Consider the following 16,793-nt stretch of genomic DNA (forward strand, 5'->3'; position numbering starts at 1 on the left):
GAGTCCAGCTCAGAGCATAATCAGTGACGAGATTCGAGTTTGCGCCGGCCCAAGTGATCTTTGCCATGGTTGCAATTGGAGTAACCATTATTGGTCCAAGAAGAGAAATGCTTTTCACGTCGGAAATTGAACTGATGTACGCTTTCTTCAATTGATCGTATTCTAGAGCAGCTTCGATGCCCGGGTAATTTGTGCTTAGCTCGCAAATAGCCGAGCTAACGGAAGCTCCAGCTAGTGGCAGTTCCGATGATCCACGAAGAGCGATTAAATAATCATCATTTTTTTCAGTGACAGATTTAGCAAGAAGTTTTGGATCGACGTCGTTATAGACGACGCTGATGATTTTCACGCCTTGTCGTAAAAGTGACTTTCTTTGCTCTAAAAAGCTATCCGCCGAGGGAGATTTCGTGATGACAACAACGACTGTAAACTTGTCCGATCTCGATCCAAACTTAGGGTGGCTGATGGCAGTGTTGAGGTAGGAGAAAGCCTTGCCAAGAAAAGAGCGAGTATTCTTCGTTGTTTGTCCATTTGTCATCTTCTTGAGATAAGTGAGCAACTTTGGCTTGCTTGTTTGCAGCGGGAGATCAATGTTGGCCTGATTGCGATAACGAACGATGGAAACATGTGTCTCATCCTTTTTCGAGGTCAATCAAATGTCTTTCTTGCGAAATAAGCAAGCTCATGGTTAGACCCAATCCTTAGCAACGCGCAAGCACTGAACAACATTTCGAATCAGATCTTTTGCCTTATCAAAGCCCTGCTGATGGTCCGAAGTATCCACGAGAAAGATCAAATCAATGTCCGCCTTTTGCACGCACCGAGCCACCACATCAGGAGATTTACAAGTGTTAGGAACATCGCCCCGTGTGAATTTATCCTTGAAAGTTGTCTTTTTCGAAGATAAAAGTTTGATTTTTGGCTGATCAGCTCAATGTGTAACCAATAATGATGATTTCAAAAAACTTTTTGTGGGGCCGGAAATCGTAAAAAATCTGTAAGTGCAGTTTTCTTCAGCTTATCGAGACGAGTCGAATGATGGGTTTAGCTCCTGATAACTGTTAGGATTTACCGGTTTACCGGCTGGTTACCGGAAAATACGTTGTCACCGGCCGTTTTTGTTCTAGAAGTGGTAAACAGATGATCGACCCAGGAAATTGTTCCTTATAGTCGGTTCTACTCTAGGCTAAAAGATGAGGCTCTTATCAATACTTTGAAGAGAGTTATCACAAAAACAGTAAATTTTACATACATTTTGTAGTTGCTGCACGTTCCTGATTTTTAGTCCCATTTCTGCCATAAATAGTATTTTAGTGATAACTCTCTTCAGAGTATTGATACGAGCCTAATCTTTGAGCCTAAAGTAGAACTGACTAAAAGGAACAATTTCCTGGGTCGATCATCTGTTTACCACTTCTAGAACAAAAACGGCCGGTGACAACGTATTTTCCGGTAACCAGCCGGTAAACCGGTAAATCCTAACAGTTATCAGGAGCTAGACCCATCATTCGACTCGTCTCGATAAGCTGAAGAAAACTGCACTTACAGATTTTTTACGATTTCCGGCCCCACAAAAAGTTTTTTGAAATCATCAATGACCATGGACGTTGGTCTATTACTATTTTGAGCAACGCGAAATTGGGGCCACTTAGCGGTTCTATCGGTTTCAAGAGCACCTTTTCTAGTAATTAATTATTTTCACCTTCGTCCCTGTGCTACAGTCCATCTTCCTGAAAGCAGGAGAAAAGTAGAAAGAAGCGTCCAAAGAGAAGTATTTCCCATGTCTTTGGTTGATCAAACTGGTTGTTTGTGAGTTTTGCCGTCACTAGCATCCTCGAAAAGGCCGCATCGGGAGACAACCTTCCTTGTCCTAAAGTTTTTGTCCTTCCGACGAGATTTACCGCCCTCTAGCGATTCGTACTAAAAATAACCTACACGTCCAGTTCTAGTAACAATCTAAGAATAAAATCGAAAATTCTAGTAACCTTCAAGAATCGATTTCTGTTCCCGATAATCGGGGCCCGATTTTTCTGTTAGAAAAATAGTTGAATTAACATTTTCGTGGGAGAATTTTGCACAATATTTTCATACATCAATGGCACTTTTTTGCAGACAGATCACGTGGATAAAGAACCCGCCGCGTTGTAATCCGCGGCTCAAGATGGCTGGATTATCCGCTCGTGCTCCTTTCTCACTGACCTGATCTTTCTTCAAATGCGTTCTATCTTCGTTGCTACTTTTCTTTTGTGATCTCTTTAATTTTTATGCTCTCTTGTTCCGTGTTTATGATTTTTTGATGGGGTTTTGAGAAAATACGATTACAAAATAAGAAAAACGATCAAAAAATTGAATATGAATGTGAAAGGAAAAGGGATTAATTTGGTGCTTTATTAAACAATTTATCGTATCCAGTATGATTTGGTGGTGCTGAGGCCCTGTGGGCTCGTTGGCACCACCACCAAGCGTCCGGTGACAGTGACGTCACCTCGGCACTGAGCAACTGGCACGAAGCAGCACGGCACACTTGGAAGTACTTGGGAAGATGCACTTCGCTGGACAATCGGCCATTTAGAACTTCCCATACACAATGGTATTTGCCAGATAGGGAAAAATAGGCCTTTTTCGAATCTGCCTATAATCTATTTAATGGATAAATATGACGAGGAGAATTATTTATAGTTGAGATAAGAGTGCTAACTCTCCAGCAATAGCCAAGTGAAGGTTGTTTATGATGATGCAAAAGTGATGCTCGTTGTAGTGAATAACAAGTGTTTAGCTATAAATAATTTCGTGCGGACAAATAGACCCTATTTCTAAAGCATTTCGACCAATTGTTTTTTTGTAACCATGGTTCGGAATCCAGCTTTGGAAGATGGCTGACGAAAAATCGCAAGTTGAATTATTTGGTGCTCATATGAATCGACTTTGAGCTGAACTTCATCGAAACATAGACGTCTGCATGAAAATAGAAAATAGAAGCTTTTGCACTAGAAATGCTTGTCTATGGAGTAATTTCCTAATAGAGCACAGTTTTTTTTGAATGCGGTGCTGCCCCGCAGGCAACAAATTGGCACACCAGCAGAGCACCAGAATCAAGAGGTGTCCTTAACATTACCTTTTGGGCTGTTTCTTTCTCCTAAAATACAGTAGGAGAAATTATAGAGAATAAAGATGAGGCTCTTCTTTCTTATCAACATCGCTGCGGGTAAGCCAAGGGTTCACTGGGTTTTTTTTCATCTGTAAGTTGTTATTTTTGGAAATTCCGTGCAGCTCTGCACTTTTTGCGTTATTTTGTTTATATACGCAGCCATGCTCCGAATGACACAGGCACGTAGTGACCAGTTTTTGGAACCACGAACTTATTTTAATCGGAATTTAAGCTTGCATGAATGCCCCGGATGGAGGATACGAGAGTGCCGAGGATGTGCGCAGTCCGCCGCACGAGATGATTGAATATTTCACTGAGTGCGCCGATGGCCTCGTTGGCGAGATCGACATCATCTTCGTGACGATGAGCCAGTGGTACATCGACACCGTCTATAAATGCGACATGAAAACTGCCTGCTGGAAGAAGTCGATCAAGAACAGCGACAACATTCCTCCTGAGATCGATTCTCGCGAAAAGATGCAAAAAGTAAAGCGGAATTAAATTTCATTACGAAAAAGGATTTTTTCAGATGTTAAAGTGCACCATCGACTTTTTCTCATCCGGATTTGCTGACTCCATCGACGCACCAGTCTCCAACGAGGACTTTCCTGACACCGCGAGAGATATTCTCCTTCCCCAATTCAACTTCTACGACTACTTCACTACTGCCAACGATGCTTTGCCAGAGGGAATGCAGCATGGTGGAACTAATGATGCGGCAATTGAAGATTCTTTTTTCGGCGAACTAATTTACCCACGCTCATATGCTGCTCAGTGAGTGCTTTTATTTTTAGCTCTTTTCTGATAAATATTTTAGGTTTATTTCTGGCCGCTTTGGAAAACGAAAGTAGAAAATTATTTTAGAAGATCTCTGTAGCACCACGATTGTGGCGATCTTTCACTCACAACAATTCATAAGACATTAATAAAAGTTCACAAGGTTTATTTATTTGAAATCATGGAAGAGTTTTTTCGAAATCGCTCTGCTGCAGACTCTCGGAGTCTCTGAATGAAACGATATCTGCGGCAACTTCGTATATTGCGGCAAGGCTTCTGCTCCCTTGATTGAATCTTTGTTGCTTCGGCTCTAATAGCCTCTTCACAAGTTCTTGAGTAGTCTTCACATCTTATGACAGCAGTCAAGACTGGAGCAAGCAAAAAAGTAAGGAAACTTCGAAGTCTCATTTTTGAAAAAAAAGTGAAGAGGTTGCTTCTTTTTATAGGCCTTATTGCGCAAAAAGAATCTGTTTTATTATCAAAATAAATAAAAATAATCTTTGTCCATCTGTCGAGTTTCTCAGAGGAAAAAGAATCATCTGCTCCATGACTAGTCAAATTTTATGATCGCTGAAGAATCTGCGTCAGTCAATTGTAAAATGAAATTATGAAGGATTGATGCATTTTTATTTCCTCAACAAAACTGAATACTGACGCAATTGTTTTGCTTTCTTCTCTAGAATAGATGTTAGTTCCCTGAATTATCATAAGAACATGACCAGTTCGATTTCACTGAAAGGAGCGAAATCATTAAAAATGTCCAACCCAGGCTTCCCAAGCTTCGGCACTGATGCCATCCATGCCGGTCAGGATCCTGAGAAGTTTAACTTCAAATCAGCTGTTCCACCGATTACAATGGCCTCGACTTATCAACGAAGTGACACGGGAATCCCGGATCTAACCAATGGAAAGTACATTTACTCAAGGTTAATGATCAATCTACAACTCAGGCCCTTAAAAATATTCATAGACTCGGCAACCCAACTCGAGAATGTTTGGAACAGTGTATCGCTAAATTAGAAAATGCCAAGCACGGGCTTGCCTTCTCCTCGGGAATGGCCGCTATTACTGGCTGCATTCAAACTTTTGCTAAGGCTGGTGATCATGTGATTTGCGGTGACGATGTTTACGGTGGTACCAACTGGTATTTCAACAATATCGCCAACAAAAATGGGCTCCAGGTTGATATGGTCGACATGCGAAACATCGACGCCGTAGTCGCTGCTGTCAAAGATAATACACAGGTTATTCGAATTTCATTTCTCCTATTAAAAAAATGATGTCAGATCGTTTTCTTCGAGTCCATGACAAATCCTCTTCTCCGCGTCGTCGACGTAGCTGCCGTTGCTGAAGCTGTCCATCGAATCCGAGACGATATTGTCGTCATCGTTGACAATACCTTCATGACTCCATGGAACATGCGCCCGCTCGATCTCGGGGCGGATATTGTCGTGCACTCAGCGACAAAATACATCAACGGACACTCTGATGTTGTTTGTGGTCTTCTATCGACAAACAGGTAAACCTGCAAAACACTTTTTTGATTGAAAATACGCAATTAGCAATAATATGCGAGAAGCCCTCTTTATGACTCAAATCACCCTCGGTGGAGTTCCTTCTCCCTTCGACTCTTACTTGGTCAACAGAGGAATGAAAACACTTCATCTCCGAATGCCAAGACATGCCGAAAATGCGCTGAAAGTTTCAGAGTGGCTCGAAGCTAACCCAAGAATCGAAAAAGTCTACTATCCGGGTAAGAAAAACCAGTTTTCAAAAGACATCAGATCGAATTTCAGGCCTCCCATCCCATCCAGAGCACGAAACGTTGAAAAAAGTTGCACGAGGAGCTCCAGGAATCATTACTTTCTCCACTAAAGGTCAAGAAGAGCATGCCGTCAAATTCCTCAAATCTACAAAAGTCGTCACTCTTGCCGTCTCCCTCGGTGGCTACGAATCTTTGGCCGAACATCCTGCTAGTATGACCCATGCAAATGTACCAAAAGAGCACAGAGAAGCCCTTGGTATCACGGACACAATGATCAGAATGTCTGTTGGACTAGAAGATGCGGAAGATATCATTGCTGACTTAGATAATGCGTTGAAACAAGCTCTTCCTGAAGGAAATTTCTAACAACTGCAATAAATCAGTTTTCAATTATCAAATCAAGGGAAAGACGTAGATCCCAATTTGACTAGATTTTATATTATGAAACAGCCGGACAGATCCAGCTAGACGTTTATTCTAGCTTCAAGAATATCAATTATAAAAGAGTGTAGTTTAAAACCGACGCCAAAGTGGGTGAAGAATAAAATGGCGCGCGTTTATTTAAAAAAGCAAAATGATGAGAACCGAACTTTTTCAGATAAAAATAATTTACACCATTATACGTTTAAAACGTTAAAGTTAAATAAAATGGAACTGAGTGGAGAAGCAAAGAAGAATAAGGTGAGAAGTATGAAGAGAGAGAATAAGTTATTTAAATATTCACGATTTGGTTCGATGAAAACATTGTTTAAAACTTAGCGGGCAAGTTAGATACAGTGCTTTGCAGGGAAATCAAATCATACATAAATAAATAGATTAAGTTGAATCTTTGAATCAAGAAAAAAGAGGCGTTTCAGCTGACCAGCAGCCGGGTTTAAGTTGAATGCCATGAGATGTAGTATGAAACGCGGTCGATGACTTTCTGGGCCACATTTCGGACAAACTCGTCGGTGTACTCGTAGTTGACGATTTCTTGGAGGCATTCGAAACCCCCTCTTCGTGGGTTAATTTGCAATACTACACGTTAATGATTAAAGACTTCAGAGTTGTAAAAAACTACCTTTTTGTCAGGATCACCGTGGGTTAAACTAGCAAGAGCCCAGGTGGCCCAAGTTTGCGCTTCTGGGCAATGGAAACACTTCAGTAAGTGAATAATAGGCTAGAAAGGCTTTACAAACGGATTGGTTCGTAATCCAGTACCTTTAGACTTCTGTAGTTGATATTCCGCTCAGCGGACTCATCCCAGCTCTTGATTGCTTCACACATCATTTCAGCGATTTCCGGTTTTCGCGCTAGAGCAGCGTTAATATCAGAAGAAAACGGGGCTATCTACCTAACAAAGAGTCTGGCCAAGGAGTGCTTGTGTCGCTCATCAGATGGGAAAGAGTTCCACAGGCATTGTACGCCACTTCCAAGCTGCTCTCGCCGCTTTCTGTCAACGCCATCGTGTAGAATCGTATCGTTTCCGTGCGAATAAGGTCTTTTCGCAGTTCAGGCACTTCAGCGATATTCCCTAGGAAAGATTCATTACCAGGAGGAACAGCAAAGGCATATCTCTTACCGACTAAGCCCATGATATTCCTCTTGAGCTCCGTATCTTCTGGGAATTTATTTAGACACTTGAGAAAGAGGTCGACTCCGTTGTGCTTGATGAAACGCTCCGAGTTCGCAGGAGCTTCGTCAGTAACGTTCCAGAGGCAGCTCCAACATCCCTTCAAGCTATCGTCCACAGAATCGAATTCGAGGCGTTGTGTAATCACTACCATTATACTCTTTATAACTGATTGATGATGTTTCCGTACCTTGGCAGATAGTATCGATGAACTTGATCTTTTTTGTTGCTAGTTTGCGCTCTTGGTTTACTTGGCAGACGATTTGGTTGGCGATTTGTACGGCCATTTGGACCAGAAGCTCCGACTCGCGATCGGTTTGATATTTTGTTAAAATCTTAGACAATGATTAAGAGGTTCATTCCCTCTGAAGAGTACCTTTAACAAAGTGGAAGCAGAGGTTTCATAAATGAAGAGTAAGTCAGCTGGAATGCGGAATTTTAAAAGTGTAAGGAGGCAATTTCGAATCACTCTCATGTGATGTAGATTGAAGTTGATACATCGAATCAAGCATTTGATTGCTCTTTCTTTCATGGCTCTCACATGCTTGCAAGCTAGAAAAGATTAATTCGATTTTGCAAGAAAAAAGAAAACTTACGATGACCCTCGATAATAGGCGAAACAACATAATACATATTTGCCGAAAGAATAAGGGGCAGCTTGTACTCATGATCGTTGTAGTATTTTTCGAAAATACCGATGCAGTCTTCCAAGAAATATGCCGGTTCATTTGAATTTTTAAGAAAATCGAAAATGCAATTCCAAATCGTTGCGGCCATTGCTGGTTCGTTTTGCCATTTGCGCGCAGTTATCAGCAGCTGTTTCGCTGATTTTGAGCCAGAAATATGGTTAGCCAGAAGGTGCATATTCTCGTAGTCGATTCCGCATCCCCAGAGGCCGAGAAAGCTCAACGGTAGGCGATCTAGCCAGCTTGGGAGGCCTGGTGACATATCGTTAGGACTTGGAGAGGGGATTTCTATCTTTTTGCAGCCATTTTCACCGGAAATTATGATCATCTTTTCATCCTTCAATCCTCTACCGGCGCAAGTGCCAGAGACATCCAAAGAAATCAAGTTGGGCAGCATATCAAGAAAGGTGCTTATTTTATAGCCTCTTAGTCTGTTATCAGAGATATTTTCCTCCTCTGTGTAACGATGCTCTCTCGGTACTTGGGAAACATCAAGGACCTCGAGAAGGTTGCATTTGAAGACTTGGGCTTCCAGAAAATTCGAATCAAACTCGGTCTCGTGGAGAATGAGAGTTTTAAGGGTGTTCCGGAGGCAGCCGATTGGAAATCTAATGAGGTCGAGGTGATTGAAAATGTCGGCTTGGTAGTTGGGCTGGACGATGTGCGAGAGATCCAGGTATGTAAGCGCTGGTGGGTTCGGATGGAATAGACTGAGACACGTAACGGAACCAACACTGAGCTCTTTGAGAGAAGGAAACGCTTCCTTCGACAAGGCGATAGTCCGAACAGTGCTGTAGTTGATCCCTGTACTAGTGTTGCTATCATCGGGAGTAAGATTCGGAGATACGTCGGTGCAATCTATTACAAAAGTATTTACAGCTAGTCGAGCGGCCAATTGTTCGTTCGCTGGCGAGCGGCGGAAAGAGTAGCTCGCTGGATGGGAAGGAGGCGATTTATTGATGCAGGGGAATTTGATTGTTTTGCAACTTCTAGCGAGCTTGATTCGGGGACCACGCCTTTCGGATTTATTTCGCAGACGCATTTCCATGCATCGTTCTTTCGGAGTTTCAATCGATAATTGATCAGTTTCCATCGTTTCGTGTCCGCTATCATTTGTTGGATAATCGAGATCATCATCCAAGTCGACCATGTCAAGAACAGTAAGAGCGTTGTAAGAAATTTGCTGCGAAATTTTCATGTTACTCAGGTCCACTGATTTCAAGCGATTCTGGGGCTTCGCTAAAATGTCGAAGACAATTTCTTGATCAATATGAGGATATTTCTCCGTCGAGAATTCTTCGAGCATCAGCCCATCAAGTTTCTTGAGGCTTTCTTGGGCTCTGATGTTTGGTGGGTCGGAATTATTGCGATTAGACTGTGCATCATCATCGTCGTCGGAGTAAAATGGGTCAGGATCGTTGGAGAGACGCTTGTGAAAGTTTGAGCATATCATGTCGACGATTGAGGATGAAACAGCGCTGGGAATGGTGGTAGAGACGTTCTTTTCTTGTTGCCCCAGGGAGTGAACAAACGACGAGTTCGCGAGCTCATAAAGAGACTGGCCTTTTTGTCCCGTCATTTTATCCGATTTCAATACGGTCTGAAAAATTGATTACTGAAGGCGAGTTTTTGTTCGGAGACAATATTGGATTACTGTAAACAGGTTACTGTGACGGGTAATCTCGTACAGAGTTGTGAACTTGCGAAACAATTCGTAGTTCTAGATATTTTAGGTTTTTTGCCCAAAAAGGGCGGCAGTTGAGAAATTGAGAATTAAGATAATAATCCTAAATAATAAAAGGTCCAGGTAAATCAGGGTAGTTGTAAATATTGATAGCTAGCCGCTTCATGTCAGGATTTCGGAGTAGTGGCAGCCTACCACTGGCCGAAGTTTTGCTGGTCTTGATACCACTGAGAGTCGTCTTTGAATCGCTTGGGCCCTCCAGGGCCGCCTTGAAAGCCTCCAGGGTTGTTTCCACCGCCGCGGAAATTTCTCTTGAATCCTCCTCGTTGACCCCCGCCTCCACGGCCCATTCCACCTCGGCCGCCACGTCCACCAGGGCCGCCTCGGTTGAAGTTGCCGTTGAAACCGCCTTGAGGTTGGAAGCCACCTCCATATCCTCCGCCATAGCCGTATCCGCCGCCATTCCATCCGTAGTCCCAGTTTCCTTGCTGCTGACGCTGGTTTTGACGCTGCATTTTTTTCGCTAAAAACGCCTGTTTTACTATCTTAGATTAGCATCAATCTCTTACCTTTTAGGTTCTTGTCATTTGGCTTCGCAAGAGTTACATCAATAACTTCTCCATTGTCAAATTCTTTTCCATTCATCGCTTCCATCGCTAGAATGATTTCTTAAAAACTCGAAAGCCGTTCATATTCTTGCCTTTCAGAGCCGATTCTCTCTCAACAAAATGGACAAACGAGAAGTTGTTGATTTTCTTGACCTTTTCAACACTTCCATACGGCTCGAATAGCCCCTTTATTTCCTCTTCAGTTCGACTCTCCGACCAACCTTAAAATTATTATCCCATTTGGGCAGTTCCAGGGGCGCTAGAGAGCGACTACGCGTGCTATCACACTCGCCGCAGGGTACCTTTGACATAGAGGTTTTTCACAGTTGACATGACGGCATCATCCGGCGTGTTCTCGGGATCAGCCCAGTCCACATTTTGGTAGTAGCGGCCGAAAAGGGCCAGGGATCGATTGAGAAGGTTTTTCTGAAAGCGCTGGTTCAAACACCCAACCTCAAGACATCCCTACCTTGACAGTTGACGCGTCCATATGAGTTTCAAACTCGACAAAAGCAAATCCACGATTCGCTGCTCCATTGCTCTTCTGAGACTCCATCGGCTCGTACATGATGACCTCGGTCCACTAAATAAAAAATGATTCGACTTTGATTTGGTCAAGTTGGCATCATTTATAGTTGGCGCTTTTTGCGACTTTATTGTATCAAGTTTGGATCATGTCCAAGTAATGGGCCTTACTGTTGATTGATTCTATTTGTACAAACAATACTTTTAGCCCGTGAATTCACGGCGAATGGAACTTCTTACGAGATATTCAAAAAAGAAATGAGATTTTTTGCTGTTCTTGGTTCTGCTCTTGCAGGTAAAAATAAAACAAGTCAGTCGTAAAAATATTCAAAATTGATTGAAGGTTATGTCCCGGAGTATTTCTGCGATCTGACGGCGAATGGAAACGCTGGATCGACTCCAAATGCGCCAGTTAATTATATGTGCTTTGAATATCAATGTCCAAGACGAGAAAATATCATGCAACTGTATAACGGGCTACTTCAAATCCATGCTGGTAAGATGAACTGTTCATTTAGTCTTTCTAATGATTGTTTTAAAGATGAAAGAGGGCTTCAAGTCGACTGTAGGGACAGATCTTGTACAGAGACTCTGTACAATCATTACGAATTCTGCATTCCTGTAAGTTATCATCAATAAACCCCCCTTTTACATACAATTTAAGTGCTGCAACAGCCCCTACTCGAGGAACACAGACTACCGCTTTCCAACCTGCAAAGCGATTCGTACATTCTCTGATGCTTGTGATCACTTTCGCCGTTTTGGCAAATTCAATATCCGATATTACTAATAAAATCAAAGTAACACTTACCGTCGAGACGCCCATATTTGTAAGCTCTTGCTCGAATTCTTGTTTTGACTTGTCTTTTGGAATCGAGCCGATGAAGAGGCGAGTTGCAGGGATGGACACATTCACGTGGAGCTTTTTCTCCATAAAAGGCTTCAAAATAAAGTTAAAGATGAGCATAGAGACAGTTACATACCTTGGTGTCAAGAAGAGCCTTGCATCGTTGTGCAGCACCATCTTCAACGAAGCTGACAAAGGCAAATCCTCTTGACTTTCCATCGTAGCCCATCATCAAACGAATCTCATAAACTGTTGCTTCGGGAACTACTTCAAGCAGCGACCAGATTTCAGGTTCAAAAGCATCTCGATGAAGAGAACCAATGAAGCATTCACCGTTGTTTTTCTTCTTTCCGGAGAAAACGCTCTCTGGAGGGGGACCTCCGAACTTTCGCTGGCCAGTAGTAATTGTCAAGTTGTAGCCAGTCTTAGCAATTAGTTCTTGAATCGGCTCAGGGTCGGGCGCATGGTACGACCACTCGATCGGGTCTGATCCACCTTGCTCCAGGTCTGAAAATTAATTTCTTCTCTTTTTGGCGGGAAGAATGCGTTTACCTTGATTCTGCTGGTGGCAGGCAATGATGTTTGCAAAGAATTGGCTGATTTTCTCGATAGGCGCGCTTTGCGCAATTCGATCGAGCTCGCTCAAAGCCTCTTTGGCGTGTTTGGCGTTGAGATTCTTGAATCGAGTGATGGCGAATTTGTCAATAGTCTGGCCGACGACGTTTGGGTAAGCAAGAATCGCCTCCATCTTTTCCCGCAGCTCGGGATCGAGGTAGCCCGCAATATCATCAGAGAGCTTCGCTTCGCCAGAGCCGTTTTCAGCGCCATTTTCGACTCCGTTTGCTTCAGCAGCTCCGTTTTCCTCCTTGACTTCACCCACAATCGCCTCCGGTTCGACCTTCAAATGAGTTAAAAAAAAAATATATTTTGAAGCAGAACTATAAGCCCTTACCTTAACCTCTTCCTGTTTTATCTCGTCCATCTTTCCAGACGCAAACTAGGTACTGAAAAAGTAACTGTGTTAGTATTGAAAAAATCGGCGAAACTAGAAAAGAAAAGAATTTGAGATAGTCGAATTTTGAAAGATTTGTTTATTAGAAAACGGAATGGTTGTGACTTTTGCGGCAGATTTGGATTAATTTCGTCCTTTCGTGAAATTTTTGACTTTTACTGGCGAAATTTTCTCGGCAAATGGCTGAAATTTGCGAAAAACAAACTGTCGAAATTGAAGTGTGTTGGAAATTTTTGGGCAAATCGTCGGCTCCAAGATTTTTAGGGACATTTCAAGCTGCGAAAATTTGGAAACAGAAAACCTTGAAAAAATTTTCGTTGTTGATTTCAGCGCGCTAAGTACTTACTCGATGCAGCAACTTGTACGATTTTTTGGATTTGCTTCATACTGTTATCACTCTAGAAAACCAATTATATTAAGAATATTGCTAAGCTGCGTATTCTGCGATAATTCGCGGTCCTTTTCCCCTCCGCTTCTCGGAAATTCCGACCCCCGGGCACGGTCAAAATTTTTTCAACCCCAGAATTTCAACCATGAAATTTTCGTGGAAAGGAAGACAAAACAAACAGATATGGCTTTCGAACGTTTATTCCATTTCTTCGATAGTACATCTAGTCCTCCAGTTATTACTATTTTTGTATTGAAAGGTTCAGTCCAAACACAGTGGTACGCACAGTACAAGTTGCTCGTAGAAGTTGCCCAGCTCTCATAGAAAATCAGAGCATGCGATAGTAGAAGTTCGTAAATGAAGGAGAAATAGTAAAAATGACAAATGTTTCGTTAGTACGCGAGTTTGTTTTTTTCGAATATTCGGAGGTGATTACGACCGAAGGTAAAAGAAAGAGTCGGGAATCATATTTACAGAGAAAGTAAGGACAAATGTGGAAAATATGACAAAAAGTAGAAACTTAAAATTGAAAATTTCAATGTTATCAGTGAATAGTTGAGTAGAACTTAAAGTTTGGATTCTTTGAAAAATGGTTTTTGACGAGGTTGTTGCATTTTTTTTTGAGATTGAGAATGAAAATTTTTTTCATTTTTGAAAGCTTGTTTGAATAATTCAAAACTCATGTTTCTTGGAAATGTTGAATAGTCTATAAAAGATAATAATATGAAGATTTCAGATTGTTAAATTGGTCACTAATTCGCTTTTCACTGGTAAGGAAAACTGATCGTACGAATGCTGTGGGTAGAAAAAATAACAAGAAAGTAACAAGGTCAATAGGTTGTGTAAAGTACGTTATCTTGGGGGAAAGAAGCAGATAAGGTTGAGATTGAGGGGGAAATTGGGTACTAGAAAAGGCTTTTTCTAAATGTTTTGGTGGAAATTCGACATTTCCTGTTGGTGGTTGACGCGTTTTTGGGATGCGCGGCGCACGGGTTTTCGCCCGTTTCCGCCGTTGTTTTGCCCGTCTCGTCGGACAAGGGGCTTTTTCTCGGGAGCTTTCAGTCGCCACATGACAACCTAAAATTTGTTTGAGTAAAAGGTTTTCGTAAAAAGGTGACAAGCGCTCATAATTATTAACTGAAACTTACCACGCTGGAATTGGTTTCAGCGCGCTTGAACTTCGTGGAAGCAACATATGAAGCCTTGACGGTTTGAACAACAGCATTCATCAGGTTCTTCGCAGCCTAAAAGAAGTGTTATTCGGCTGATGCTGCAAGAGAATGGTACCTGAATGAGGGATGTGGCGGAGTCAAGGCCGGAGACAACCAGTTCGCCTGCGATATTTTGCACTTCGGCCTTGACCTTGGCGCACATGTTCAGCTGGTGGCAGTAGAACTTGATTTTGTTGATGTGAGCCATGAGCTCGTTTCGCGCCCAATCTTCTGGGCAAGCCTGAATCTCGTTGGAAAAATGGATGTGTCGTAAAATCTTACCTCGGCGATCTGGGAAGCAAGCGACTCGAGCTGATTACCCAGGTGAGCGATTTGAGTGGCAGAACTGATCACATCGCTCGTGCTCTTTAGTGGACCTGTACCACGGGTAAAGTCCGTCATCTGCATCATAACCATGCACATCTTTTTCGCCAAGACGATAATATCGTTGGAAGACTCGTCCCACTTGCCAACCTAAAATAATACTTTGAGACTTGAAATCTCTTTGAATGTTACTCACCTCTCGATCCATCTCAGCACGCTGCTCATTAAACTCCTTGATGTTAGCATCAATAACTTCTTTCGCTGGCTCAGGAAGGTTTCTGAAAATGAAGAGACTAAAACAAAGATGTTTGCTTACTTGAATGCTTCTCGGGAGGGATCGCGATTGAGAGTGTCGGTGGTTTTGTTCGTGGAGGCATGTGAGTGAGTATCAATATCCGAGTCGATGTCGTCGTCGTTGGGATCTCGCATTTGAAGAACAGAGCGTCGGACGTCTCGAACGCCTTCGTAGACCATTCGAGCGGCCTCTAAAAGATCACTTTAGACGGGAAAATGAGAGAAAAGCTTACCAATGAATTCGTTCTCGTCAATTTCCTCTGGTGGGTCCTTGTCGAGAGCTTCGATAACAGCCGAAACCCGCTGGGTAAAGATTGGAGTGATCTCTTCCAAAAGCCTGTCTGTTTCTTCACGCACTTTGTCGGTGTAAAAGTCTGGCTCGTAATTGTCCATTTCCGCCATGACAACTTGATGAACTCGTTGGACGCGTCCTTGAATCGCCCCAGCAGTTCTATCGAGTTGATCGAGCTCTTTCGATTGTAACGCGGCGACGCATTGAGTGACGTCTTCCAAAACATGAGCTTCCGAAACCGCCAAAAAGTCGCCGATCGTTACAATTTCATCAACAGCGTCGGTTAAGTTTTGCACTTCTCCTTCCCACTTTCGTCTGAAAGCTTCCATATTTTCCTGAGCAATCTCCGAATCCGTCCTTGCGGCGAGAGTGAGCGCTGCGTTGATGACTTGTGGACACAAAGTTTCGATTTGGTTGCACGCTAGTTTCACCATTCGTACGCCTTCCTCATTATTCGACATCGTCGTCGCCAGTTTCGCCACTTCTACGAGCTTCTCAGCGTGCTCTCGGAAGACCTGTGCGTATTCCTTGACTTCTTCTTCGTTTCCCTTTTTCGCAGCTTCGATCAGGACGAGCAGAGGTACTGAGGTTTGAAGATAGGTGTCACTGACGTGATCTACGACGGCCTTTCGCAGTTGTCTCTTCAGGTCTTTATTTTTCATGACCATTGCGTCGATCGCATTCTCCAACATCGCTGATCTGTTTGGATTACCAGAGTTATTGATGTACTCGTTCAGCAGATCCTGAAGCGCCTGGCGAACATTATTGGCTTCTTCGACGATTCGTTCTCGTCTGTCCTCTCTCGTGCAATCGGCATCTGCCATCAACGCAGCTCCGGAAATAATTCTTTCCAGTTTTTCCTCCAGGCTTGGTCGGACAACGCTCTCTTCGAATTTCAACGGCGAAAAGTCGATCTGCTCCTCGAACTGGTCAAACGCATCGGCTAGGTTGTTGCCTGTGCCATCACGCGCCGACAATGGCCCAGTGCCAGTCACGGCTCGCTCGATTCGCTGCATGGCGTCCTGAACTTTTCGCAGGACAAAGTCACGGTTTTGCTTGGCGGCGGCGACTTCAGGATGTTCCAGCGCAGCTTTCGAAGCCGTGTAGAGCATCAATGAATTGTCTTTCAAGTCTCGTCGAGCAGCGGCGAGCTCGTCTCGTCGTGTTGGATCCTTCAAGTCTTTTTGTCGGAAGCCAGCGGCTGCTTGAAGCTTCGCCACGTCGGAGCCGAATTCTTTGAAAGTCGCGTTCAATTCGTCTTGGGTGCTCGCTTCTTTCACTTTTCCCAAGCTTCCCTTCGCGATTCTCAGCTTTTCCAAAAGTCGTTCCACATCAACCATATCGGCCAGAACCAGCAATCGAGTAACAGCAGAAAGGACTGCCCGAGCATGGCGAACGACCTTCTCTCTCTTCTTAGTTTCGAATGGATCGCTGACGAATTCGCCAGCGGCGGATTTGAGGCTCGCGCCAGAAGTGGCAATTTCTTGAAGAATGCCGTTCATGTCATTTCCCAAGGTGCCGTACTTGGATGCAATTTGCGAGACTTCATGGCCCACTTGCATAAATCCGTCCAGCGCCCTGTCAACTGCCTAATCAGAAGATCGTCAGAACGGAGTTATT

The 16,793-nt window shown here is 43.2% G+C and overlaps 4 protein-coding genes across 5 annotated transcripts in view; 3 read left to right on the plus strand and 1 right to left on the minus strand.

Annotated features, from left to right (window-relative positions):
- The first annotated feature begins 3,079 nt into the window (after positions 1 to 3,079).
- Positions 3,080 to 4,093, plus strand: LOC145698709 (uncharacterized). Its single transcript, XM_081775920.1, has 4 exons — positions 3,080 to 3,205; positions 3,381 to 3,634; positions 3,678 to 3,922; positions 3,966 to 4,093. Exons 1-4 carry the CDS (start codon positions 3,172 to 3,174, stop codon positions 3,997 to 3,999), a joined length of 567 nt encoding a protein of 188 aa, XP_081632046.1. The 5' UTR covers positions 3,080 to 3,171; the 3' UTR covers positions 4,000 to 4,093.
- Positions 4,094 to 4,661: 568 nt separating this feature from the next.
- Positions 4,662 to 6,082, plus strand: LOC145697063 (putative cystathionine gamma-lyase 2). The gene is made up of 5 exons (XM_081774212.1): positions 4,662 to 4,851; positions 4,896 to 5,169; positions 5,212 to 5,444; positions 5,488 to 5,678; positions 5,722 to 6,082. Exons 1-5 carry the CDS (start codon positions 4,682 to 4,684, stop codon positions 6,054 to 6,056), a joined length of 1,203 nt encoding a protein of 400 aa, XP_081630338.1. The 5' UTR covers positions 4,662 to 4,681; the 3' UTR covers positions 6,057 to 6,082.
- A 53-nt stretch (positions 6,083 to 6,135) lies between these two features.
- LOC145697051 (catenin alpha-1-like) overlaps positions 6,136 to 16,793 on the minus strand; it is a 92,773-nt gene continuing 82,115 nt past the window's right edge. The window contains exons 2-9 of one of the 2 annotated variants that reach the window (XM_081774193.1): positions 7,899 to 9,588; positions 7,679 to 7,854; positions 7,493 to 7,637; positions 7,252 to 7,449; positions 7,024 to 7,203; positions 6,891 to 6,982; positions 6,751 to 6,849; positions 6,136 to 6,707 (exon numbers count right to left, since the gene is read on the minus strand). In XM_081774193.1, the coding sequence (XP_081630319.1) occupies positions 6,525 to 6,707; positions 6,751 to 6,849; positions 6,891 to 6,982; positions 7,024 to 7,203; positions 7,252 to 7,449; positions 7,493 to 7,637; positions 7,679 to 7,854; positions 7,899 to 9,567 (2,742 nt within the window). In that variant the 5' untranslated portion in view covers positions 9,568 to 9,588 and the 3' untranslated portion in view covers positions 6,136 to 6,524. Of the gene's footprint in view, positions 6,708 to 6,750; positions 6,850 to 6,890; positions 6,983 to 7,023; positions 7,204 to 7,251; positions 7,450 to 7,492; positions 7,638 to 7,678; positions 7,855 to 7,898; positions 9,589 to 13,236; positions 14,130 to 14,200; positions 14,297 to 14,339; positions 14,505 to 14,545; positions 14,738 to 14,783; positions 14,866 to 14,903; positions 15,073 to 15,114; positions 16,763 to 16,793 lie in introns of those variants that run through there. The other variant, XM_081774194.1, reaches the window with a different exon arrangement.
- Positions 10,966 to 11,595, plus strand: LOC145700760 (uncharacterized). The gene is made up of 5 exons (XM_081778086.1): positions 10,966 to 10,969; positions 11,014 to 11,100; positions 11,149 to 11,301; positions 11,347 to 11,426; positions 11,470 to 11,595. The coding sequence occupies exons 1-5, from the start codon at positions 10,966 to 10,968 to the stop codon at positions 11,593 to 11,595; spliced, it is 450 nt and encodes a 149-aa protein (XP_081634212.1).

Source organism: Oikopleura dioica, chromosome 2 (assembly GCF_907165135.1).
Source record: "Oikopleura dioica chromosome 2, OKI2018_I68_1.0, whole genome shotgun sequence".
Lineage (NCBI taxonomy): Eukaryota > Metazoa > Chordata > Appendicularia > Copelata > Oikopleuridae > Oikopleura > Oikopleura dioica.